The sequence below is a fragment of the Salminus brasiliensis genome, chromosome 13 (assembly GCF_030463535.1).
Source record: "Salminus brasiliensis chromosome 13, fSalBra1.hap2, whole genome shotgun sequence".
NCBI lineage: Eukaryota > Metazoa > Chordata > Actinopteri > Characiformes > Bryconidae > Salminus > Salminus brasiliensis.
In genome coordinates this window covers 36,844,845-36,871,518 of record NC_132890.1, presented here as the reverse complement: position 1 = coordinate 36,871,518, position 26,674 = coordinate 36,844,845, and the positions used below count along the sequence as shown (strand labels likewise).

The 26,674-nt window shown below is 41.2% G+C and overlaps 2 protein-coding genes across 3 annotated transcripts; one reads left to right on the top strand and one right to left on the bottom strand.

Annotated features, from left to right (window-relative positions):
• The first annotated feature begins 3,696 nt into the window (after positions 1–3,696).
• Positions 3,697–8,272, top strand: ttc36 (tetratricopeptide repeat domain 36). Of its 2 annotated transcripts, none has more exons than XM_072695115.1 (3): positions 3,697–3,921; positions 6,358–6,546; positions 6,686–8,272. In XM_072695115.1, exons 1-3 carry the CDS (start codon positions 3,816–3,818, stop codon positions 6,952–6,954), a joined length of 564 nt encoding a protein of 187 aa, XP_072551216.1. In that variant the 5' UTR covers positions 3,697–3,815; the 3' UTR covers positions 6,955–8,272. The 2 variants fall into 2 exon arrangements, with proteins under 2 accessions (XP_072551216.1, XP_072551215.1); XM_072695114.1 differs by having other exon boundaries at positions 6,328–6,546.
• Positions 8,273–9,860: 1,588 nt separating this feature from the next.
• LOC140575517 (F-box only protein 40) lies at positions 9,861–14,975 on the bottom strand. The gene is made up of 2 exons (XM_072695867.1): positions 13,086–14,975; positions 9,861–10,082 (listed from the first exon to the last, which is right to left on the bottom strand). The coding sequence occupies exons 1-2, from the start codon at positions 14,973–14,975 to the stop codon at positions 9,861–9,863; spliced, it is 2,112 nt and encodes a 703-aa protein (XP_072551968.1).
• Between the last annotated feature and the right edge of the window lie 11,699 nt (positions 14,976–26,674).

Here is a 26,674-nt window from a genome sequence, read left to right as displayed (position 1 = left end):
CCTACACCTAACACTAACCCAAACCCTACCACTATCCCTACACTTAACCCAAACCCTAACACTATCCCTTCACCTAACCCAAACCCTACCACTATCCCTACACCTAACCCAAACCCTAACACTATCCCTACACTTAACCCAAACCCTAACACTATCCCTACACCTAACCCAAACCCTACCACTATCCTTTCACCTAACCCTGAACCTTAACTTTAATCCCAACTCTAACCTTTCTAGAATTTAGCGTTAATTCAAGGGCAAGATGAAGGTTCAGTTGAATGTTGAATGTCAGGTGAACATGCACAAGGCGTCTAGAATGGACCACCCAAGTAAAGTGATACCTAAACACCAGTGAATGCACAGAGAAGGCATGTGCTTCTCCTCACCCTTAAATTGTAGAGAGAAGTGCAAGTGATTGGGGGAGTCCTAGGAAGTGGGTGGGTTCACTTGTTCAGCTAAATTAGGGAGTAAATTGAGTAAAAAAGAAATATAATAAAGAAAACTAAAAATATAAAAACCTGATATAAAACTGTGTAAAAAGCGTAACACCATGAACACAAAGTAAGAATCGATACTTTGTGACAAAATATTAAAACACACAATATGAATGAGATGTACTGCGTCTTTGTGGAAGTTTGTTATTGCAAAGGAAAAAGTTGACTGAATATATGGAGTTTCATATGCAGTTTCTTTTTTGCCACTTTTGAGACAGTGGCTGTTCCCAATTGCTCTATTTGATTGTCCTATCTGGCATTTCCTCATAGCATTTAGATTCTTTCTGCAGTTTTTCACTGAATGTGCAAATGTAATCAATATATAGAGGGAAATAAGACCATGTCTCTGTACAATTACAATTTTATCCTGCAGACATATTTTTAATGTGAAATAATAAAAAGGTCTACTTAATTCACTTACACTGAGGATTTTGTCCAATTAACCAACTTTCTGTATCTGCTGATGTGAGGTTTTCTGATCTGATTCTTTTCATTGGAGATGTACGTGTGTGAATGTAGAAGTACTTTATACAGCAGGTACTGATACAGGTTAATCTTGTGTACTCATATGCACACAAGATAACCTATATAATATCAGTTATTAAACATATTTAATAATATAAATGCTAATTTATATTAAATAATAGTATAATTCAATTTCAATATAAGGTTATATCACAAAAATATACATGTTTACTATACAGTACTAATTGTTAGTTCTAATGAATGGAGCTTCTTTACATTGCACACTGTGCTGACACATGCACACACAGCTTGTCTAGTCCCTGTAGAGAAGTACTGCCAATAGAATAAGACAATAAAGATAAATATGAATCTATCGGCACCTGGCCTGAAACCAGGCGTGGGCTATAGAGGGGTATAAAGCCCCACAGCATTGAGCTGTGGAGCAGTGGAAGAACTGTGTTCTCTGGAATGATGGTGGTGGAGCTCCATCCAGTACTTTTATGATGAGTTGGGGAGTTGAGGATGATGAGGTGGGATGGTGATCATCATCCAACATCCTGACCTCACTAATGCTGTTGTCTCTGAATGCAATCAAATCCTCACAGCAGTGCTCCTCCTCCAAAATCTAGCAGAAAGTCTTCTTCCCTGGACAAAAGAGACAGTTACTCCAACAAAAGCAGGATGAACTCTTATTAGTATCCTTGATTTCAGAAGAAACAATGACTGAGCAGGTGTCCCAATACTTTTGTCCATATAGTGCATGCAATCTCTCATAAGTAGCATGTACTAGATTAAATTAATGTACCAATAGAAAAAAGGCTGTTTTGTATGTCATAATATAAAGTATCTCTATATCTGAAAACATATTCCAATATACATAATGTATATAGATACAGTACGAAAATACACAGGTATATATTTTTCTCATATGGGCTGATCAGCATATTTAGATATTATATAGTATTTTCAGTAATCTCATACAGTGCTATGATGCAGTACTCAGCTCCATAACCAACTTTGTAAAGTTTGAGTACAGTCTTCTCCTCCACAGTAATGGAGAGAAACCGGCCTACTTTGAATAAGTGATTCAATTGAACAGGTGTTATAATGTAAATGTATGCTAATGTATGCGTGGGTGGTATGCAGATGTTAGGCACATCAGTGTTGGAAGGGCAGAAGGAGGTGATTCCTGTTCTCTGTTCATTTGTAATCATCAGTGTATCACAAGCTGGCCAGGGAGTTATCCGCTCAACCCCGTGCTCTGTGGGAAAACAGGGAATTATGGGTAAGAAGTATGATGTGTCAGACAATCAGACAGGCTTAGTGTTGTAATTCTGCCTCGGCCGTGCGACTGCGGAGCGACTGCCTAACAATGAATCTGCGGACGGAGTCGATCGCTAATTGTTTTAAGTCTGTTCCTAGGAAGAGATATGAGCTTGTGCCGGAGAGTAATGCTGCGTGGAAATATCAGGGGAGACGTTGCCACTGGGGATGTTATTTTCCTAATGGAAATGTATTTACATGAGCATTAGAACATTGCGCTGACTCGTGGTTTTTGGTACTTTTCTCCTGAGGCTAGGCTACCTTTCTCGTCATTAGTCATGTGCGACTGGCGCACGATTATTGTAATACAACCAAAAATAATTAATTGAATATAAAGCCTGTGAAATGACTGGAATGCCTCATGCTTTATTTGATGTTCGGGCAGGTGTTTTATTACTGTTGCTGTTATTCATTCTGCTCTTATTCTCGTGACCTTTTGCGACCTTTCAGCGATGAGGCTACAGGTCTGCGTCTTCCTGGACTTACCATTAACTCATATTATCTCATTTTGGAGAGTTCATATATTCTGTGGCGTGTTTTGCATATTATTTGTGATCTGTCGTTCCACTCTAGATTGATGTGTTTGATACCGATAATGCACTAAATGGACAAAAGTTTTGGGACACCTGCTCATTCCTAGTTTCTTCTGAAATCAAGGATATTAAAAAGAGCTGATCCTGCTTCTGTTGGAGTAACTGTCTCTACTGTCCAGGGAAGAAGGCTTTCTGCTAGATTTTGGAGGAGGAGCATTGCTGTAAGGATTTGATTGCATTCAGCGACAAGAGCATTAGTGAGGTCAGGATGTTGGATGATGATCACCACCTTACCTCATCATCCCCAACTCCCCAACTCATCACAAAATTATAGGTATTATAAAGGAGTTCATCCTGCTGTTGTCAGCGACAAGAGCAATAGAGAGGTTCGGATGTTGGATGGTCACACCCAACCCGGCCCTAGCTCACCACCATCATTCCAGAGAACACAGCTCTTCCACTGCTCCACAGCTCAATGCTGGGGGGCTTTATATACCCCTCCAGCCCACACCTGGGAGGCATGGTGCCAATACGTTCATGATGTTGATCTGCTCCAGAGAGTCCTATTCTATTGGCGGTTCTTCTCTACAAGGACTAGACAAGCTGTGTGTGTATGTGTGCATTTGCACATCTGTGCCAGCAATGGGTGCAACTTTAAGTAGCAGAATGCATTCACTTGAAAGGGTGTCCACAAACATTTGGACATGTAGTGCTGGTGTAGTTTTTGTTTGCTTGCTTGGATAACTCTAGAAACTACAGATAATCTAGCCTAGCATCTCCGTAGATTTTGCCTTTAAAGAGTTAAACAAATACAGATGTGCTCCACGCTCCATGATCTCAAAGTCCTCCTGCTTCCACCCCCTTCTCTGATTGGTTGTCATGGAGGTCTGGAAGACATTAGGACTAGAATTCCCCTTTCCCACATACGGACCATCATACAGTACTGTTTAAGACATGTCCGTTTGAACAGCTCGCCTCTCAAAGTCCACTCAGCACCGGAATGGCATCTGCAAATGACAGAGCAGTTCTTCAGGCCATCTTCAACCCTACCACCCCATTCGGAGATGTGCCTGGTTTGAACCAAGAGGAAGAGCTCACAGACGATGGTATGTTAAGCTTTATAGAAATGCAGATATATCTATGTCCTGCATTCGTAGCATTTAAACTTTATCTGTCACACATAAGAGACACTTAATATTCATAAAATTATGTATTATTTTGCTGGATGCATGCCCTCCATAAATCATCTTGGTTCTTATTTTTAATAAGAGCGCTAAACAAACTCCCTCTACTGACTGGATTATGCTGCAGGAGCCAGCTGTTGGAATATATCCTATATATAATATATCCTCAATGTGGAAAGTTTTATTGACTTGGAATTCCTTGCTTAAAAATCTAAGGCTCACCTAATTCTAAACCCTGGATCAGCTTAATTTGGTTGATTTGTAATAGTTTTAGTTCAGTAATCTGATCTTATTGTTTGTTTGTTTGTTTTATTTAAGTTTCGAAGGTGTGTAGCGATCAATGCATTACATCTATTTATCATCTATTACATCCAATTGATTTTACAGCAAATGGTTGCACAAACTATGTTAAATTAATTTGTTAAAGAGATTTGATCGTCAATCACAACAATCTTTCAATTCAAACGCACAAGATTTGGCAAGAGAAATAGCTTCTGGGCAGTTCTGGGCAAAACATATTCCTCATAAATTGACCTAAAGACAAAATAACTAAATAAATACATAAATAAATACATACATACATAAACTCACAACAAGATCTACATCTCTGGTCAGTGGTGGTCCTTTTTTGTAATAGCTGGGGTACAGATTGGTGAACTGGTGTTATTATTATTATTATTATTATTATTATATTTACAATGTGCAGTAATATAGTAGGTATATTGTATACAATGATTGTATACAAAGACTGTGCATCATTACTGCCACCTAGTGCTCTCTACTCTAATGGTTTTAGTGCTGTATGGCTTCAATGCTGTGAAATTATAAACATAAATGTAACAAGCAATTTGTCCAAATGTTTGTGGACACCCCTTCTTATGAATGTATTCAGCTGCTTTAAAGTGCGCCCACTGCTGAAACAGATGTGCACATGCAAAAACACACACAGCTTGTCTAGTACCTGTAGAGAAGTACTGCTAATAGAATAGGACTCTCTGAAGCAGATACGGTATGACCCTATTGATATCATACTGTCTAATGCCAGGCGTGGACTAGAGGGGTATAAAAGCCCTAAGAATTGAACTGGGTTTTTTTAGGCTGCAGTTCTGAAGTTCTGAAAAGTCCTATGCTGTGTGTGTGCCTTCATTAACCATGGATTTGGATGCTATGTTTTTGAGGCTCCACTGAGTGCCACTGGTGTGTCATGATTTATGGATTAAAGATACTTAAACTTATTTTATGTACTTGCAGCCACTTGGACCGACGAGCAGTTTCCACTACATGCCACAGATATGAATGCATTATATGGACAAAAGTATTTGGACACCTCAATCATTGAATTCAGGTGTTTGATTCAGTCTCATTCAGCCACAGGTGTGTAAAATCAAGCCCCTAGCCCTGCAGTTTGCCTTTCTTCCACACATTAGTGAAAGAATGGGAGTGGGTTCTGAAGAGCTCACTGAACTCCAGAGTGGTTCTGTATGTAATAGGAGACATCGCTGCACCAACAACAACAAGTCAGCTGGTGAAATCTCCTCCCTCCTAGATCTTCCTCTATCAGCTGTGAGTGGTGTTATTATTGAACAGTGGAAGAGTTTAGGAGGAACAGCTCACAGAGAGCAGCTCAGCCACAGAGTGTCTGTCAGACCACGTAAAGTTACAGAGCGGGGTCATGGCCGAGTGCTGAGCTCAGAGCAGAGTGCAGAAAAGCCTCCAACTGACTCAGTAACTGCAGAGCTCCAGACCTGCTGCTGCTGCTGGTAGAGCTTAGAGCAAAGGAGGACCAGCTCCATATTAATGCATATGGGTTTAGAATGAGACGTCAGGAAAGCTCCTGTAGGTGTAATGTGTAGGTGTCCCCATACTTTTGTCCATCGGCTGAACAATCCTGGTGTGCTATGTACTTCTATTCTCTGTCCCATGTTGTTTATGTCCCTGCACCCCTGCAGTATGTTCACCAATGAATTATTTAGCAATATTTTGCTATGCTTATGAATGGTATCTGGCTTTGCTTTATCTGCAGACTTTCTGTATTTGGCTGTTGAGAAAGATGACAGCATGTGTGTCAGGGTCTAGCACAAAAGAATGAAGTTAGATGAGCTCCACTGTGAATATTTTGACAGTTTCCTGAACTGTGATGAGGTTCCCGGAAAACAACAGTGGCAGAGCGGCTCTATAACATGCCTGTATAATGACTGTGGGGGCTGCATGTCCCCTGACAGGATGTGCCTGTATTAAATGCATTCAAAATAGATCCGCTATGAGTATTAAGTACTCATTACAATGCGAGGTACAACAACTTTACAAATCCCTCAATTTATCCGTCAGCCGCGTGTTGCTCTCTCCCTGTCTCTCCAGACAGTTCCTTCGACCCACTTCTGCTGGAGCAGGTGAAGGATCTGGAGCTGAAGGGGGTTTCTGCTGCTGAGGCCGGGGACATGAAGACAGCACTGCATCATTTTAACCAGGCCATTCAGACGCTGCCCTCCAGAGCCTCGGCCTACAACAACCGAGCTCAGGCCAAACGCCTGCAGGGAGACACCGAAGGTAGACCGTCTAAAGAGTTGTCACCTGTCTCACTGCTCAGGCCCTTTGCTTTAAGCAGTGCCAACCAATCACATCACTTGTCTTGCTTGTTATTTTCCATGTAAATTCTCTGTCTAACCAGCTGGATAATCTGCCTCAGGTGCAATCGAAGACTTGGAGCAGGCCATCACCCTAAGCAAGGGCACAGGACGCTCGGCCTGTCAGGCTCTTGTCCAGCGTGGCCTCCTGCTCAGGCTGGCACAAAGAGATGAGGAGGCCAGGGCTGATTTTGAGAGAGCCGCTTCGCTGGGCAGCGAGTTCGCTCGACAGCAGGCTGTTATTTTGAACCCTTATGCTGCTCTGTGCAACCGTATGCTCTCTGAAGTCATAAGCAAGCTACGCAACCCAGAAGTGCAGGAAATGCAGTAGAGACACACATTGATGCACATTAGGTCACATGGATCTGCAGTACACTCAAAAACGGCACAGGGTCAACATGTGGACATGTAGCTGGGCATCTATTTCATGATCATAATTAAATAACTAAATAACCTACAAGCTGTTACTGAATATGTCTTGAGATTAATTAAATAAACAATAATACTGCAATTATTTAATAAATATGTGATATAATAGCATATAATGCAGAGTGGTCCTTATGAACTGTTCTGTCTGAACTGAGTAAAGGTCAAAAGGGGGGTTTATGTGTATAAGGCCAAATACCAGGTGCGACAGCTAAAATAATAATAATGATAATAATAATAATAATAATACCATGTAAGTCTTCACATTTTGTTTTATGACTTTTTCAGTGCATATGGGTATGAGCCTAAACCTTGCAAATCTAAAATCACATGTATTGTTATGCATAGACCACTAGATGTCGCCAAAACAGTGCTTTATTGGTGTACCATACATACATTAGTCCAGTCACCATCCAGTTAGATTGTATTTCTATTTCTATTATATTATATTTCTGTTAGCAGTTTTGACCATCCAGAGTTTTCATGTCACAGTAAAGACATTTTTTACAGTTTTTGAGTATAAATACCAAAACAGCATCACCTCTCCTCAAAAGTATTTAAATTCACAATGAATATAAAAGTGTACCTTAAAGTACATTAGGTAAAAGCACAGAAAATATTGAATGTGAAAAGACGCTACACTATATGTTCAAAAGTTTGTGGACACCCCTTCTACTAAATGCAGTCAGTTACTTTAGGTTAAACCCATTACAAACACACATAGCTTATCCAGTCCCTGCAGAGAAATACAGCCAATAGAACAGATAAAATATTGGCACCATGCTGCCTAATGTCAGGCGTGTGCTAGAGGGGTATAAAGACCCCCAGCATTGAGCTGTGGAGCAGTGGAAGAACTGTGTTCTCTGGAATGATGGATGGTGGAGCTCCATCCAGTACTTTTGGGATGAGTTGGGGAGTTGGAAATGATGAGGTGGGGTGGTGAGCATCATCCAACATCCTCCTGGCCTCAATAACACTCATCAGTGAATGCAATCAAATTCTCACAGCAATGTGAGGATGTCCAAAATCTAGGAGAGCAACAACTCCAACAAAAGCAGGATCAGCACTTTTTAATACCCTTGATTTCAGAAGAAACAATGAATGAGCAGGTGTCCCAATACTTGTGTCCATATAGTGTATTTACTAGAGACATGTTGATTAGCTTTGTCATATTTTTGTCTGTGTGCTCTTCAGATAAATTAAAGTTTTTGGCTTTGAAAAAAGGGTAATGTGTCTAATGTTGCAGTAAGCACATGTACATGTGGGACATACATTTTCATAGAAAAATGACTAAATTATTTATCATCAACAGTTTTTTATTCAGCACCTTTTTTAAAGCATTTACATTATGTGGGTTATGAAAACAACTGGTATGCTGACCCAGGAAATGCCTCATCCATTACAAAACCATACATTTTGCATGTGAGAATGACTCCTATTATTCTTTCTGAAAATGTGAACATACAACCAAAAGTGTACATTTACATTTACGGCATTTAGCAGACGCTCTTCTCCAGAGCGATTTACAAAAGTGCCCAAGAAAAACCTCAGCTATTATATTAGAATAGACTAATAATTCAAAGATCCTCTAATCTTAGACTCTACTAAGCACAAGTCAATAAGGTGACTATAGTACTTTGCTATTCGTCCAAGTCCTCTCAGAAGAGGAGGGTCTTCAGTCTGGGTTTGAGGACAGCGAGCGTTGGACTCTGCTGTTCGGACACCCAGGGGAAGCTCGTTCCACCACTTCGGTGCAGGACAGTAAAAAGTCTGGACGCTCGTCTTCCGTGGATCTTATAGGATGGCGGGACGAGCCGAGCCGTACTTGAAGCTGGAAGGGCTCTTGGTGCAGATCGGCTTTTGACCATCGCCATCAAGTACGGAGGGGCTGGCTGGTCCAGTCTTGGCTTTGTAGGCCAGAGTCAGGGGTCTGAATCTGAAGAGGGCAGCAGCTACAGGAAGCCAGTGAAAAGAATGCAGCAGTGGAGAGACATGGCTGATATTGTAGTGACATGGTTATGTGTGTTTCAAGCACAGCAAACTCTATAACTCTAAAGGCAGTTCTATAAGCAAACTGATGAAACCGACCACTGAGGACCTACATGGTAATAAAGTGACCAGTGTGTAGATCACTGTGAGCGGCACAACCAACACACAACAGCTTTTATTAAGAATATATTCATATGAAGCCATTTAGGAAGTCAAATATGCTCAATAAATCACTCAGATCATAATTACAAAGAAGTATTTAACATCTTAAGCCAAAGTTGCTCAATCCTGGTCCCAGGGATCTACCACCCTGCAGAGCTTAGCTCCAAACCATCACACCTAATGCTTTCAGGGGTATCTGAACTCTTTAGGTTGGAATATGACCAGAACCAGGATTGGACCAGCCTGGTACCTATCTGGTACCTTCTACAGTAATATTATTGAACATTCACTGGTTGTTACTCACTGGTTGATAACAATGGGTCTCATTCACCAATATTTTCCTAATTTCTTTTCAATAGTTCCTGAGAAACATTAGATTCATGATGTGTTTTTGAAGAGCAGAATGGTTCAGAGCTCTGCTCTTATAATAATGGACCCCATTGTCCTCCTAAACTGAACACATCCCATATAAGAAAACATTGGTTGGTGTCAGACTCTTCATGAAAACTGGGTAAGTGGGTTTTAAGAAGACATTTCATCTTAAGAATGGTTGGTGAATAAGACCATTGTCTTTTATCCTCACAGTGGAACTGTGTGTGTGTGTGTGTGTGTGAGCTTTCTATAAAACACCATCCACCCACTTGAGACACAACACTCCTGTTAGTTCCCATGTCCTTTCCTGTGTCCTTTGTTGAGAAACTGGCTGACCAGGTTGTGAATGTCAGGTCTCCCTGCGGTGTCATTCATGCTGGCTAAAGCCACAGGCTCACTCCTGCTCTGCGTCTGGTAGTAAGGGCAGACCTTCAGGTGCTCGGACATAGAAGGCACATCATCAAAGACCCATTTCTTCACTGGAGAGAACAGGTTGCTGAACTCCCACACCTGCAGGACATGGTGGCAGTTAGTCTCACATGTTTACATGGTCATGCTAATAGGCACTTAAAGGAAGAGCTGGAAAGGTTAAGGTCAAAGACTGGGGACAGGACAAAATACATGAGTTATATATATACACACACACACACACACACACTTTCTTTGCAATGTGTCATGATATATGGACCAATAGAAAAGCTTCAAAATTACTCGGATTTAATTACTTAAGATTTTCTGTAAAGTTACCAGGTTTTTGCATGACAGCAACAAAAGTGGTTGGTGTGGTGCTACAGAGGACAACACTACCTGCTAGTGAGCTACCACACCATGTGGGAGACCAGGGTTCGATTCCTGGTCTGGGGGACTTAACACTACATTGGCCCGCCTCTGTAATATGAGCAACCTCTGGATAAGAGCGTCAGCTAAGTGCAATGAATGAATGTAAAATAAATAAATACATTTATATAAATAAAATATATAAAACTATACCATTTGGCACATGAACAAACTCCTTTCATAGTCTGGTCTGTTGATGAGTACAGTATCCTAAACTCATACCCAAGTAAAATGATTGTTAAAGTTCATTTTGCTATGCTATGTCAACTTTAATATCATCTGTTTACGTTTATGAGCACTTTGTAGGTTAATTATAGTAAGCCATAACCAGAGCTGCTTGTAACAGATTTCCAAAAACTAAATGCTGATCTCACAAACCAACTCTGATGATGATCCTCCTGTGAAATTAAGGATGTGCTTCTTTTAAGAGATTGGCTTTTTTAATTGTAATACACTTTCTGACCAAAGCGCTGCTCCTAGGGTACCTTGGGAGGAACCAAGACTCACAAGGGGGATCCATCCTCCTCTGGTCAGAACTATTTCAACATTATTGATAAAAAATTACCAAACCAGATACAACAGATAGTGGTAGTCCATTTAGGTTTGAATATGGTCATTAAACAGGTAGCAGTGGTAGGAGGGTGTGCCGCTGGTCTGGTATGGGTGGTGGTGGGTGGGGGGCCTGCTGGTCGGACTGGTAGGTGGCAGCTGGTCTGACGCAGGTAGAGGGGACCTCAGCGGGCAATCTTCCAGCAGGCCGGGCTGGGTGGCCATTAACTCGGAGAAGGTAAAAAAAGAGACTAACCAGATATTATTAGGCTGGTGGGCCAGTAGTAACAGTAGTGACACTAATGTTTTAGTAACATAGAGCAAACTGGTGAAAGCGACCACTGAGGACATACATGGTAATACAGTGACTGGTGTGTAGATCACTGTGAGCAGCACAAACAAAACAACAACTTTTAGAGATTATATTCAAGTCATGTCATTTGGGAAGTCAAATATGCTCAATAGTTCACTCATATCATAATTACAAAGAAGTATTTAACACCCTAAGTCAAGGTTGACCAATCTTGCTCAATAGTTTTCTTATTCAGCACATCACAGCATTACTGTCTTTTATTTTATTAAGTTACGTTTTACAATGTTTCACGACAGCCATAGCCATGCGATGTGTGGTACGAGGACTTTCAGGGCTTGAATTTTCCTTATTAAGCAATAGTACAAATATTAAAATGCACTGATATTAAAGCCAGTGCACACGGTATGTATCCATTATCACATGTTATGTGAATGCTTATTAATTCCATCTGGTTAGCACAGTATTTGTGGGTAAATACCACAGAGAGTGAACACACTTAATAAATTCAGCTTAATATAGCTAAACAAAAGCAACCAAAATGCATGTCCATATAATTTCCCAGCAGTGTCTTACTAGGTCTAATCAAACCAAAATCTAGAAATATAGTCAATTAATTGGACGATTTGTATTAAAATGTACAATAATCACAATTACCCATAGAAACGCATGGTCACCAGGTCATTCGGTGTCAGGAATTGACAAAAATATTCACCTTTATGTATTTTCAGTGCAGTAATTGGACTGTATTGTTGGAATATAGGAGCACATTAATTAGAAAATCACTCGATTACCCACACCCAGTGTTGGGCGGAATTTTTTATTTTTTTTAAATGGATAAACTCACTGTCCACTTTTGTTATAAACACATAAATATTCACTATATAATATTACCATTATACCGCCCAAGCCTTTTCAAGCTGAAGTTGGTGACCAGTGTTTGACACAACAGAAAAGTGAACTAACTATGTGGAAACCAAATCAACCACAGCCCTATTTACTGCAGCTGTATTCATTGTCAGTACAGCCAAGGACAGTATTCCCTATTGTAATATCAGTGTGGGCCAGGCTCAATCTCAGTACACTATTAGCGATCCTATGCCAGTTTTCATGCAGAGGAATTGATCTGTTTGGAGCATTTGCTAAAACAATCATATCGCTGTCTGGCCCCTAATCAGGGTATTTAAGAGGAGGCGAGACAGAAAAACAATACAGTGTGTGGTTAGTTGTTGCAGTGCAGAATGACCCGTGGAAAAAATGCCCTCTCTATGACACCCTGACCTAGATAGCTCTGAGATCAGACAGCAGGACCCAGTCATTTTTAGAGTGCTTATCATGAGCAAAACACACAGTAATAGACATTGCTGGTGCTAAAAATAAAAGCAGACAGGGCTGGAAACTATGGAATGCATTTATTTATATTGTATAAACAGCTCACATGGCGTACCTTGGCTCTAGGTTTGGCGTATGGTTTAATTAAAAAGTCATTAAAAAGTTCCTGAGGTGGGAAAAACTCATTTGGGTTGAATAAATGGTGTGGTTTTTAATTTTCCCCCATTTTAGTAAAATCTACTAAGACACATCTACTAATTTCCTGTTCAGTGCTAGTTATGGATTGGCTTTCTCAGGTAGTTGGTAGGGTTTTGCTTAGTGCTACTGAGTTAAGGTCACTGAGTTCAGGTCCAATACACCATGAATGATGAACGTCATGCTTTAGTGCTACAGAGTTTATGGTCCACAGACATATTAACTGGGCCCGAGTTACAATTGTTGGGGCAACAATTAAAAGAGGTAAGGCATGCATATTGATAACTCACCATTTTCCTGGCCTTCCAGCAGGACCCACCATGTGAGTAGGTCTTTTTCTCCCATTTCAGAGACACCATCCCCCTCTGTTGTAGCAAAGTTCCACATACCTCCCTCATCAACTGGGAAACCAGAGAGAGCTGGCATAGAGACACACTGTCTAGGAATCCCGCAATGTGCTGGAGTATCTCAAAGGGTAGTCGGCTGAGCGAGTCCAGGTTCCTCGGCCGCTTTCGCTCACTGCTTTCAGTTTTTACCCCCTCGTACAGTGAAGCTGTGACGTGTGGTTGGAGGGCAAAGGTCCCAAGATCCTGATCATAGCTTACTGTGGCCTGGTACGTAGAAGGGCGAAAATGATTTCGGCTGTAGGTACAGCCCAGGTAAGCAAGTGGACACCGCTGGATAAACCATCCCGTGAGACACGACTGGATGTCTGCATGCACATTTCGGTAGTGCCAAGGGAACTCATCTCGTCTGAAGGTGTGGCGGCAGAGGTAGGTAAAGGCTGAGCTGGCTTTGTTATGTCTCCTTGTGACACTCTCCGTCTGAATCTGAACATGGAGGTTCAGGGACTTGGGCTCAGTAATGTCTGCCAGTGATGCGTCAGATCTGAATGGAGCTGAGGGGAAGTTATAGGTCTGCGTGCCCAGGTCTACATAAAGGCCATCTATCCCAACCATCTCACATATCTGGTGACCCTTCAGCTCCCTCTCCAGGCAGCACAGCAAAGTGGTCTGAACCTCGTCTGATTTCGGAAGATCTTCTATGGACACGCCCAAATCCGAAGTGTCCACGTTCTGGTCGGTCTTCTTGGCTCTATGCGATGGATCTTTCAGATGTGTGCGTTTGGCCGTGAAGCTTTTGGGAACGTTAAAAGCATGGATGGTCTGCACCTCAATTGGCTCTAGGTTTCCATACACAAAATCTTTTTCTTTGGGTGTGCAGGCTGCCAACTGGCCAAAATTGATAAGCATGCATCCATTATGCACCAGGTACATGTTATAGTCAGCCACATTGACCTCTTTGCGAAGTCTTTCTAGGACACCGTCTTGCCAAGGAGCAAAGCCAGTCTTGGTGAGGTCCACTGCTGCATTATTGGATTCTTGGACATCCTGGAGGCTCGGTGTTGTGTCTTTACCAGATGAAGATTGGTCCCTTTTCTTTTTGTCTCGGTTACTTTTGTCTTCCAGGTTTTTCACCGTCTCCTTGCACCCTTCCATCTCCTTTTTGAACATTCCCTCCCACATGGTGTAGTTCTCCAGACTGGCCACATCTTTGCTCTTAGCCAGAGCCAACCGCTCCTCTTGCGTCAGTTCATGCACCTGTGGACCATCAGGGTCAGGGTCATCTAGGCTCAAGTCTCCAGCTTTCCATTCTGCAGGGCCTATACCTCCAACTGCTCCATCCAGCTCCTGAGTGGTAGGCTCCTTACGCCTCTGGGTTAGCTCGGGAAATAGGGTACTCATCTTTATAGAGTTGAACAGAAGCTTCTGATCTCGGAACGCCATCGCTAGATCCAGCTGGTCCATATAGTTGGCTTGCTGCACAGCATTGTTGTAGAAGGTGGTGTCTGTCTCAGGGACAGGCCATCGGTTCCACTCTAGGGAACAGCACACCACACTGGCCGGGCACACCGTCAGGTGTTGGGCAAGCCGATGCCTGGGCATGGACATGGGGCAGCCGTAGTGGGCATTGAGGCAGGGGACTATTACCTTGGGACAGAGCAGGTTATGCTCATCTTCTTTACAAAGATGAAAGGCAGCACCGCAGAGTAGACGGCATGTAATGACCACACAGGAAGTGGAGATATCCACAGGCACTTTGCAATGCTGGTTGAAACATTTCTCACAGTGTTTGTGGAGACCAGTTTTATTTCTGCCCTGGATGATGAAATAAAACATATATTCTAACAGGCTTGGATATTTATTGATAATTCAAATAACGATTGGTTTAGTTTAGTAGCCTTTGGCCTAGAAAAATATCACTTTTAAGAGTTTGTGTGTACTTTAAATAATAAAATGAAGAAGAAATGTAACCAATAGATACTCTTACCATTGTTGTTGATATTTCTTGAAGTTCTGGTATACAAGGAAAACACAGAGTGGTTACTGAGTTAATGAGAGCCAGTGACACATTGAATTTACAGTCATGCAGTTGCTGACAAGAACCCATAATGATGCTAGCACCATATTTTCATTATTTTTGAAAGGAGTCTAGATCCTGACACACCTTCTTCCTCCAAGCCCACCTTCAAGAGTGTCCTTCTTCCACCTCTGTGTGGAATCTGAAGTAGTTACTGCTGTGGACACTGATCATACAGTGGCTAGCTGTGCAAACCCAACATGCCAACAATATTTAACATATTCAGAGCTGTTTCCAACACAACGCAAAAAAGGATTGGAGTGTTATGGGTCACTGTGTTAAAGAATAGGACCTGCAGCAATGGTTTAAGGCTCAAACGTCAGTACGTCTGCTCTTACCAGAACACCAGAACATCCTTACCCAGAGAAACAGCTCGGTTATGAAGCTCAGGGTGTTTGTGAGGTTACCAGATGTTCAGATGTTCGTCTAAGCGCTAACCTACCTAAGAGCCTCACAAGCACCCAACACGTCCACTTCACTGGAGCGCTATAGCTACAGTTGATAGTGGGCTGTCAGAAGGAGAGGTTTGGACATGCTGATATGCTGTACAGTAACTTACACTGATTTGTGTATTGTACTTATACTGTTTTTTCTGAGCAAAGAGGTCCACACAAATCCTTACATTCTAAAAGTTTATACAGTAAAATCTATAGCAGGCAAACCACAGTGACAAGAATGACTGTAACTATTTCCCTTATAAGGATGCCCCTACATAATACATAAGATCACTATCACAAGTGTTCTGCTAAATCCAGCCTAACCAACCTAATAGTCTAGTTCATACTCACCCTTCACTGTCCTACTGTTGTCAGCGTGAAGCTGTGTGGGTATAAATGACCAATTGTGTGGCTGAGTGCATTTAGCCCCTGTCCTTGTATTTGGTCGTTATAAATAGACAGAGGGCCAGGCAGGGCACTGTGTGACTCAGCCTTTGAGATGGAAGGTCACATTACACCAGACATAATCATTGTCATTTGTGTCCAGGGCTAATTGGGGGTCAGACATAATCAATATCTGCAAAAGACCACCTTTAACACAGGGAACAATGCATGTTAACAACTTTATCCTATTTATGAACACCAGGGAAATGAATGCACACCACTGTGCAAGCAATCTTGGGCATGGGAGACAATTGTTCAAAAGCTATGGTAACATTTTATTTGGATAGTGGCCTTTAAATACTTCGTTGATCCTGTAATTAGCCTATTTAACTTAATATCTGTTATATTCCTCTCTGTTACATTTCATTCTAACTCTTACTCTAACCTTAAACTAATCACAGAAAACGTTTTATAATCTTACTTTTTACAGTGCAAATGTTTGTTAGAATTTTTTTTAAATATTTAAAATGTTATACTTTTTGTACAGTCACAAACATTTGAGAAGCACTGTATATATCATAATAAGGACATAAAATATTTACTTAGAAGAGAAAAAATATATACAATCTATATAAAATTATGTAGGTATTATATAATAATGGTATAATATTATAATATCATATTAAATTTTTATTTAGTTTTGTATTTTTTAAATAGCATTAATATATATATATATATATATATATATATATATATATATATATATATATATATATATATGAATATTTTTTTTATAAGCCTGCTTTTATACATGTTTGCCACCAGGTGTCATTAGCAGCCTTTTAGTGAGAATTTCTGGAACCCCAGTTCCACTCAGGAGTAAAAATTCAGCCATACTTAATTCCAGTGCATGTGTGGTAATGTGGATATGCTAACCCCTTTAATTCACTCCTGAATGTTTCACAAAGTCTCACAATTTCATACTTTTATTTTGGAATAAATAATAAATACTGTGAAATCTACTGTCTGAGATGTTTTAGAACATAACTCTCATTATCTATTCTTGCTTTGTGTTTAGCAGTGTTTAATATTCGTGGCTCCACAAAGACTAAAAGCTGCAGATGAAGAAGTGCGCTCTGTACGCAAGATTAAACAATAACCTTGTTTACGCAGCATTTAAAAATGCCATGGACAAAATCTAGCAGATAAGACAGACTTCCGTCACACATTGATGTCAGCTAATAAAAGGGGAACTGCTGATGCTTGAAAGTTCCTCTTACCGAGCTACTCCTCATTAAACCTGAGCAGCATGAACCTCATAAAAAAAGGAAAAGAGCTCACACACACAGATGTTTATGATCATATAAATTTAGCTCCTCAACAACCTTTTCTGCACCCAATCTCCTGCTTTTAATCTCAAAAAAGTAATTAAAACCACCTTCTAATGATGTCTGTGCTGCTATTACTACTTAATTAGGATGGGGATTTTATAGGATCCCTCCAGGGCACGGAACTTTGTCTAATTTCGCCACATTAACAGAGGGATCAGTGAAGCAGGACAAGATGGGAGGGAAATTGGACATGGGCGTAGCGGTGGAGTCATCTTAACGGAGGCTTTGCTTTTTTGTTTTGGAGGCCCAGAGGACATTGCGTACCCACCACCGGGGGCGTGTTGGCACACCAGACCATGTCTCGGCACCAAGGGCAGATTGAAGACCGACACCTGCGAAACACATTTGATGTGCAAATGGAACCTGCAATACATTCTCTCTCTGCAAACCACACTTGCGAAATACAGCATGTCTAAAAAAGAAGGCATTACGCCATCAGATGCTATCCACAGAATGGATTATGCCTGTAAGAGTGTCTGCACAGCATTGTCGAGCTGCGAACAATAATTCCAGCCTGTTCAAGGCGACTGTGAAATGATCCATACCTGCAAATCACAGACACAAGTACAACAGTTTCACTACGCCTAGGAAATTACAGTTTCTGCACAGTGTCACAGAAAAAACTGAAGGTTCCTCCTTCCCTGAAACATAGAATCTAATAGAATTACATAGAATCTCCCAATCACCATATTATGCTGGCTACTGCACACCAAACACTTTGCATTTTAAGTCTGTAAACAGGAACATCAGTCAAATTCTGCACTAAACCCATTAAAAAGCCACATCCTTATTGGGCAAAACAAGCATTTCAATATTTACTAAATGATTATTAGTAATAATGCTACAGTATTAGGCCCATTTATAAAGCCGGGCTGTGTCGTGCCGCTAGCAATGTACGCTTTAATTAATTAATGCAGCCTTTCACACCCGGACGAGATGTCTCGCGGCACTCCAACAGCAAAACGTGTGTCAAGCGCAAATATATGCTTTTAGTCTATTTCTGACAGTGTACGATATATAACTGTATGTGTTATTACAGTATGTGTTAATATACCTGCAGTATTCTTACTAAATGTACCATATAGGCCAATAAACATCTCAACAAACAGCTACTTTTTCAAAAAAGGTAAATATTTATTTAAATATATAAAAACAGAGCCAATAAAACAAAACAAAATAAAAACCTTAAGCAATAACAAAAAAGGCCATTTTCACATTTAGTCTGCATAACATTTATTTAAGCAATACATAATTGGGATTCGTAAGGTCAGTATATATAGACAGTACATTTCACTCAGATTAACATTAGTTAGGCTAATAATATTTATATAGTATGAATTCATGACCGTCTACAATGGGCACACAGCATATGGAAATGACCTTGAGCAATGGCAGACAGTTATTAAGTCTGAGGAGTTCTCAACAATCAGCTGCTCTGTAGATGAATTTACATTTATCTACATCCACAACAATAAGCTGTATATATGCCAAATGATATTGTAAACAAAACAAAAAGAAAATATAATCAAAATAATAATAAATAAAACAGTAAAAACAATTAGTGTCTCCCATGTGATATACTCACATTTACTCTATTAAGTTTATTTAAGTGATACATAATTGGGATTCAGGAAATCAAATCAAAACTCAAATGAACAATTAAGCACAAGTAGCTAATTAAGCTAATATTATTATCTGTGATTAGAGTAGCTAGAGCTCATGACAGGTTTTCTTTTCTTTTTCCATACATACAGACCCATACAGTTGATTTTGCTAAGCTTATATTTTGGTCCTCATGTTAATAAACAGCAAAAGCAGACTCTACCAAAAAAGCTACCAAAAAGTAGCCGAATACATTCATTAGAAGGGGTGTCCACAAACCTTTGGACATATAGCGTACTTTAGATGGTAGCAGAACAGTCGGTTCACGTCGTCGACATGTTGGATGCAGGAGAAATGGTCAGGCATGGAGACCTGAGCAACACTGACAATAGGCCAGATTGGCATGGCCAGATAACTGGGTGGGAACATCTTTGACACTGCAGGGCTTGTGGAATGGGTAACTAGTCACAAATAGGCCACTGAATGTTGGGTGCCCAAGGTTTAGTGATGTGTGAAGTGCCCAGAATGGTGCAATGGAAGACAGTTACCATGTCTGCAGACTTCTGTTTTCGCATATGGCCAAGTACACTATTCACCTGTGGGATGTGCTTGACCACTATCAGATCCATGATGACTTGGTACCAGAGACCACAGGGCTCTATTATAGGTCTTCTAGAGGGAGCGGTTTTGGTAATCCTGCTGCAGATCTTGCCGTACATGGAAGGCAGGGATGAAGCCAGTCCCCTTGGGAATTCGAGAGGGACCAAAGTTGTGGTGGTGAGGACGAAGAAGTCAAAACGTCAGCATCTGAAAGCAACAGTAGAGGTCGTTTGAAGGCCAGTGAAAGCTGGTGAGTCTGGATTGCCAAAGCAAACATTTTTAAGGCAGAATTTGGTCTTTGGTTCCAATCAGGCCCTCAGCACAGGCATGCAATCAAAGTAGTGGTGTAATTTCTTAACATGGGGCCAATTAAAAAGACTCTCCCTACCAGGGATTCCTTGTTGAATTCCCAGAGATTCAAAAGGAGGAATGCCAGTCGTCTATCCTTGTATTCCCGTACGGAAGCCTGAATGTTGTCTAGTGCTGATGGTCTCAGGCTTCCCAGCCTTTCGTCCTGACTATCACTCTTTTTGGATTTGATTGCATTCAGCAACAGCAGCATTAGTGAGGTCAGGATGTTAGATGATGAGCACCACCTCATCATCCTCAACTTCCCAACTCATCTCAAAAAAATTTAAATAGAGCTCCACCATCCATCATTCCCATGCCCACGCCTGGCATTAGGCAGCATGGTGCCTATAGGGTCATGTTTATCTTCTCCAGAGAGTCCTATTCTAATGGCCATGCTTATCTACAGGGATCAGGCTAGCTTTGTGTGTCAGCAATGGGTGCAACGTAAAGTAGCTAAATGCAGTTATTAGAAGGGGTGTCCCCAGATTGACTCTCACTCGTGTGAAACAGTGGAATGAGGTGTTTAAGAAACACTGAACATATGGAAGAGCAGAACATGGAGCAGCAAAGAGGTGTGTGGTTGCCCACAGGTTACCACGTTTGGACCAAGTAACATATTTTACCTTAAAAGAAATCCACATGTTGTTTAGTTTGGAGGTTGGAAAACTTGAGATGCTAAGTTAATGTTGTGAATACACTGTGAACCTAGAACAGGGGTGGGGAACCAATGTTTCCCAAGTTTTCCAACCTCCAAACCAAACATGTAGAGATTTTAAGGCAGAATTTGTTATTTGGTACAGCACAGTTTACGGATTTCCTGGCTCTAATATCTAACAGACTTAATGTTTTTCATTTGTAAGCAACACCTCACAGCGAAATGTTTTTCATTTTAATGGTCTTAATGTTTTGGCTCATTTGGTGTATTTGTGAGGTGTTGCTTACAAATGAAAAATACAGCATGCAGAACCTTACAGTGGCTGGAAAAGACCTTCTGAGTCATTTATTCCAAGCCGTTTTTACTCCAAGTAATTGTGCAGCATTTCTATTGGTCCATTCATCCTCAAATTTTGAAACAGCATAAAGAACTGACCGCTTCACATTAAGGAGAAAAGTGAAAACTGGTAAAAGCCTAGAATCAAGACTAGATGCTAAAAGCTCTCTCATCCCTGCACCGATAAAGCAATTAAACACATCGGACTGTGTGAAGCCCCAGGTCACGAACAGCATGGTGCCTTCGTATGGGTTGGGGAGCCCTTATAGAGTCTGATGCTGAAAATGGAACGATATACAGGACAAATCTGAAAAAAAAATATGAATGCAAAGTTTAGCTGTAGGCCTACTTTTCCAGAGTGTGTCAAGCTCCCATCATGCCTTGCTTCTGGGTAGTGCTGCGAGATACACACTTATCAAAGATGGACAAAGAGGCAACAGAATGTCACACCGGCAAACACTGATGAAGATAATTTCGGTACTGGGGGGTGGGGGGGTGGGGTGCGTGAAGGTTTATGTGTGTGTGAGTGAGGAAAGAGATAGTGTGTGTGTGTGTGAGTGTGTGTTTGTGAGTGTGTGTACGCGCTGCTATGGAGCTGCAAGATAAGAACCTGGTTTCTGATAAGGGAATGGAGCAGACTCCTGGGAGATGGCTCATGTGGTTCACCTTGGACCACTGATAGAAACATGGTTTATTTAGCACCTCCTATTTATCCTCACTCCATATTTCTCTGCCTTTCTTAAGACGGAACACATACCTGGCAGGGCAAAGCGCTAATCTCTCTTGTTTGAATGGATCATCGCGCTGGCGTGTTTTGAAAGACACCAAGGGAGGCCGCCGTGCCATCCCTCTGTTTCTGCATAGATGTCATGTGACCACATTCAATGCAATTCTGTAATGAATGCTGACAGTGAGTCCAGTACACCCACTGTCAGCCTATTTATGTGCAATTGTGAATGTGTGTGTGTGTTTTTGTGTGTGTCAATATGTACTCATAAGCATATGTACACACTCTTCCAACCTCAAAGACTCAAAAACCCAATTACACTCAGGCATACAATCAAAGTAGTGGTGTAATTTCTTAACATGGGGCCAATTAAAAAGACTCTCCCTACCAGGGATTCCTTGCTGGATTCCCAGACTTTTACTGTAATGTAGATTCAAAAGGAGGAATGCCAGTCGTCTATCCTTGTATTCCTGTAAGGAAGCCTGAATGTTGTCAAGTGCTGATGGTCTCAGGCTTCCCAGCCTTTCGTCCTGACTCTCACTCGTGTGAAATAGCATATGGAGGAGCAGAACATGGAGTGCACCCTTTGTTCTGAAGAACACATTACAGCTCTTCAGATGTCTTCGATTTGAGAACGCATTCAATCTACCGGCAGCAAAGAGGCTACTGTTATAGGCACAGATGAGCCAAAACTGACCAATGAAGCAAAAAGCATTATTAAAGCGGCTATAATGTCATGTTCTGTCATGGATGCACTCTCTACAGACAAAAGTATTGGGACGCCTGCTCATTCATTGAGTCTTCTGAGTTTATCCTGCTTCTGTTGGAGTAACTGTCCAAGGAAGAAGAAGGCTTCCTACTAGATTTTGGAGGAGCATCGCTGTGAGGATTTGATTGCATTCAGCAACAACAGCATTAGTGAGGTCAGGATGTTGGATAATGATCACCACTCCATCGCTCCACCATCCATCGTTCCAGAGAACACAGTTCTTCCACTGCTCTATAGCTCCTCAATGCTGGGGGGCTTTATATACCCCTCTAGCCCACACCTGGCATTAGGCAGCATGATGCCAATAGGGTCATGTTTATCTTCTCCAGAGATTCCTATTCTAATGGCCATGCTTCTCTACAGGGATCAGGCTAGCTGTGTGAGTATGTGTGCATTTGCACATCTGTGTCAGCAATAAGTGCAACTTAAAGTAATTAAATGCAGTCATTAGAAGGGATGGCCCCAGATTGTTGGTGGAAATGACCAAACTGTGCTGGACTCCAGCCTTTCAGGATCAGAACCGATGACTCATGGCAAAGAACAACTGATGCTGGGTCAAAATCAAGCATGCACACAGATTGCAGTCTTCTCACTTTCCCTGTTTTCCCCAGAAACAAGTGTTTCACAACTGAGGGCATCTGGACCCAAAATTGGGCTCTAATTCACCCTCCACCTCCTGTGGTCTTTCCTGTCTGCAAGGCCTGGCAGAAGGCACGTCCTAGCACTACTGTGGCCTCTGTGGATAGCAGCCACAGCCAAGACAACCTCAATGACAAGCCATCCCATACTGACAAGCCACCCTCCTCCAACACAGTGCTCGCTTTCCCCTGTCCAAAATGACCGGCTTGGCCCAGGTCACCACCAAGGATCTACCCAACATGCCTACTGCTGAAGGTCTAAGCCATGGCCAGCTCCAGGCCATCCGAGCTGCCAGGATCTTTCTCTGCATTCCTGGAATGTCACCATCTGTGCTGGCCAAGATGAGTAGTCCAGTGTCCAGAGCTCTGGCCCAGTTTTGCCCCGAATGTGGCCACAACAGATACTCTTCACTTGCTTATCTCATTAGGAGATAGTGTAGTGTTGGGGGCATGGCTAGTGCTAGGGAGAGTTCACACAAATGGGGATTGGGTAATTGGCCTTCTAAATGTTGTTGAAAATAGAGTAAAAAAATGACGCAAAATCAGAAAGGAAAATTATATATAATACAAAAATGATGCTTTAGAATGTGACTGGACTTTCATCCAGAAATTTAAAAACACACTTCAGTTGCCCCATGTTTTCATAAAGGTTTCTATAACTAAATATATATATATATATATATATATATATATATATATATATATATATATATATATATATATATATATATATATATATGTGTGTGTGTGTGTGTGTGTGTGTGTGTGCATTTATATATTTAGGTATGTACAGAATTGCATATGTACCAAGTTTAAACAATTACTGGTATCCTAACATGACCAATAAATGAACAATACAGTATGGGGCCTCTTGATATTGTGTACCTCATTAACACCAAGAGAAAGTAAATAAGAAAATATCTTATTATCATCATCACAGTATCATCCCAAGAAAATCCTTAGGCAAAAACTGTCTGAGCATGGCTTTGTAATTCATTAAACAGAGGTCACTTTGTCAAAGTCATAATAACTACAACAATATTGCCTGCACATTTTCCTATGGTCCATTATTGGCTCATTAAACATTAAGTCAATGTTGATATGGGTAAAGGGTGGCCTTTGAATTAATGTTCAATTCAGATTTACTTTTGGAAACTGTATTTTCATGCAGTTAGTGTATTTCCCCTGAAGCAAACTGGGTTAGGAGCCTTCTCAAGAGCACAGTAGCCAGTGGCATAACCACCAGCACTGCAGATGGAGAAATAATATCACTACTTAGTAGCTACTCATTGATACGAGCAAGTTGTGACTAACATCGATATCAATATTACGGGCCAAAACATTAGTACTGGTAAGGGGAAAACATTGATTATCTACAGTGGATTCACATAATAGGCGGTATTTAAACAGTCAGTTCTTGAAGGTGATGAACAAGTGTAAGAATCTGACTTTGACAAGAACCAAACTGTGATGTTCTAGACTAGAACTGAGTCAGAACATCTCCAAAACATCAGGTAGGTCTTATGGGGGTGTTGCTGGTAAGCAGTGGTCAGTACCTACCAAAAGTTCTCCAAGTAAGGACAGCCAGTGAAGCAGTAGCAGGGTCATGAGGCTCATTGATGCAAGCCATATAGGTCCAACATCTTCACATCTTACAGGACTTTAAGGATCTGCTGACAATGTCAACATCTTAGTTTCTTTGCCTTCAGAGGTCCTGTGGAGTCCATGCATCCAATGGTCAGATCTGTTGTGGCAGCACAAGGGTGGCCTACTCAGTATTAGGCAGGTAGTATTAAATGTTATGGCTGATCATTTATACATATTCATACATTTACTCGTCAATACTTTTAATTAAACAGTGCATTCATCAAGTCAGCTTGTATTAGGAGAGTTCAATAAAACTGCAGGTCATTAATATTGGACATTATTATTTGCCAATCAAAATATTGTTGGTTCCAACTATATGTCAAGTCAAGTGGCTTTTACTGTCATTTCAGCTCTGTACAAGTACAGTAAAATAAAATTAAGTTTTTACCCAGAACAATATAGGAATTTAACATGCTGTGAAATTATGTGCAAACAGCCTACCACGCACATGAAACATGAAATACAGCAGGTACTGAGGTAGTAAAGTGTGGAATGTATAAATAAGATAAACTGGATGCAGACAGATTAAAATGCCATGGGTCGTGGGGGGTCGGGGGGTTAGTTCAGTCTCTGTGAGTTCAGAAGTCTGACTGCTTGTGGGACAAAGCTATTGCAGAACCGTGCAGCGACAGCACCGATGCTCCTGTACCTTCTGCTAGACGGCAGCAGTGAAAAAAAGCCCATGTGAGGGATGATTGGGGTCCTTCACAATGCTGATGGTCTTACAGGTGCAGCGTGAGGTGTAAATGTCTGTGACAGAGGGGAGAGAGCAGTCCTCACTATTCACTGTAGGGTCTGAGGCACTGCAATTCCTAAACCAGGCGCGGATGCAGCTGTTCAGGATGCTCTCCACAGTCCCTCTGTAGAACATAGAGAGTATTGGAGGAGGAAGATGAGCTTTCCTGAGTCTCAGTCTATGATTTTAGATCTTTAAGTAACAGTTAATATTATAATAATACACTTTAATCAATAGAATTATTAGAACACCAGCTTGGCTGATAAATAGCACTATAAAGCAACAGTTAGTTCATTTTGTTATTTCCTTTTTTAAAGACTTTTGTTTATTATTTAGCAAAAGGCAATTTCTGTGTGTGTGGGGGGGGGGGCAATTACTTTTGTTTTGCATTGGGACTTAAGAGACGAGACGAGAAGTTACCACTGACCATCGCCACTGTGCATGATCCTACAGTAGAGCACTATTTTGACTTTTTAAACTATTTTAATTAATAACCTACATTATACATTGTATTATTAATAGAAGTTGAATGAAGTGGGGGCAAATTCTATTTTCGCACTGGGGGTCCACAGGATCCATTCATCAGGTCAGCTCTAACCCAGAGTCTCCAGAGTCATAATCATGTTTTCTGACTGCTGTACTCCCACCCCCCGTAGTCATTTATGCTTGCTGTGTCTGGTCAGAAGGAAATGGAGTGAAATTTGGCAGCGGGAGCAGTGAGGGTCATCAGAGGAACAGACTGAGATTGAGGCAGACGTAGCTTCTCTTTGTGCTTGTGAACTCTAGGACTCTCAGCATGTTTGCACAAGCTTTCACAGAGATCTCTCGACAAGGGCTTAATTTGGGTATTTTCCACTTTTGGCCACTTCCTGAATGCTGAAGTCTGTTTTCACTGTGCCTCAGTTTATGGACCTTGCTCTCCAGAGGAAGATTGTAATGTTGTAGAGTGTGGGTGTAGGTGAGAGTGCGACTACTAGAGAAGGCAGAGACTTAGAGAATCGGGGATCACATACACCACACATACACACACCCACACCACAGAGTACATGTTCACCGTGCCCTAAAGCCGAATGTACAGAACAGGCTGAATTAACTATCAGTTTAAAAAAAAAAAAAAAAAAAGCGTGTCAAAAAATGTTACCCTAATCACCACATGTGAAAATCCAGATCACTGTATAGAAAACT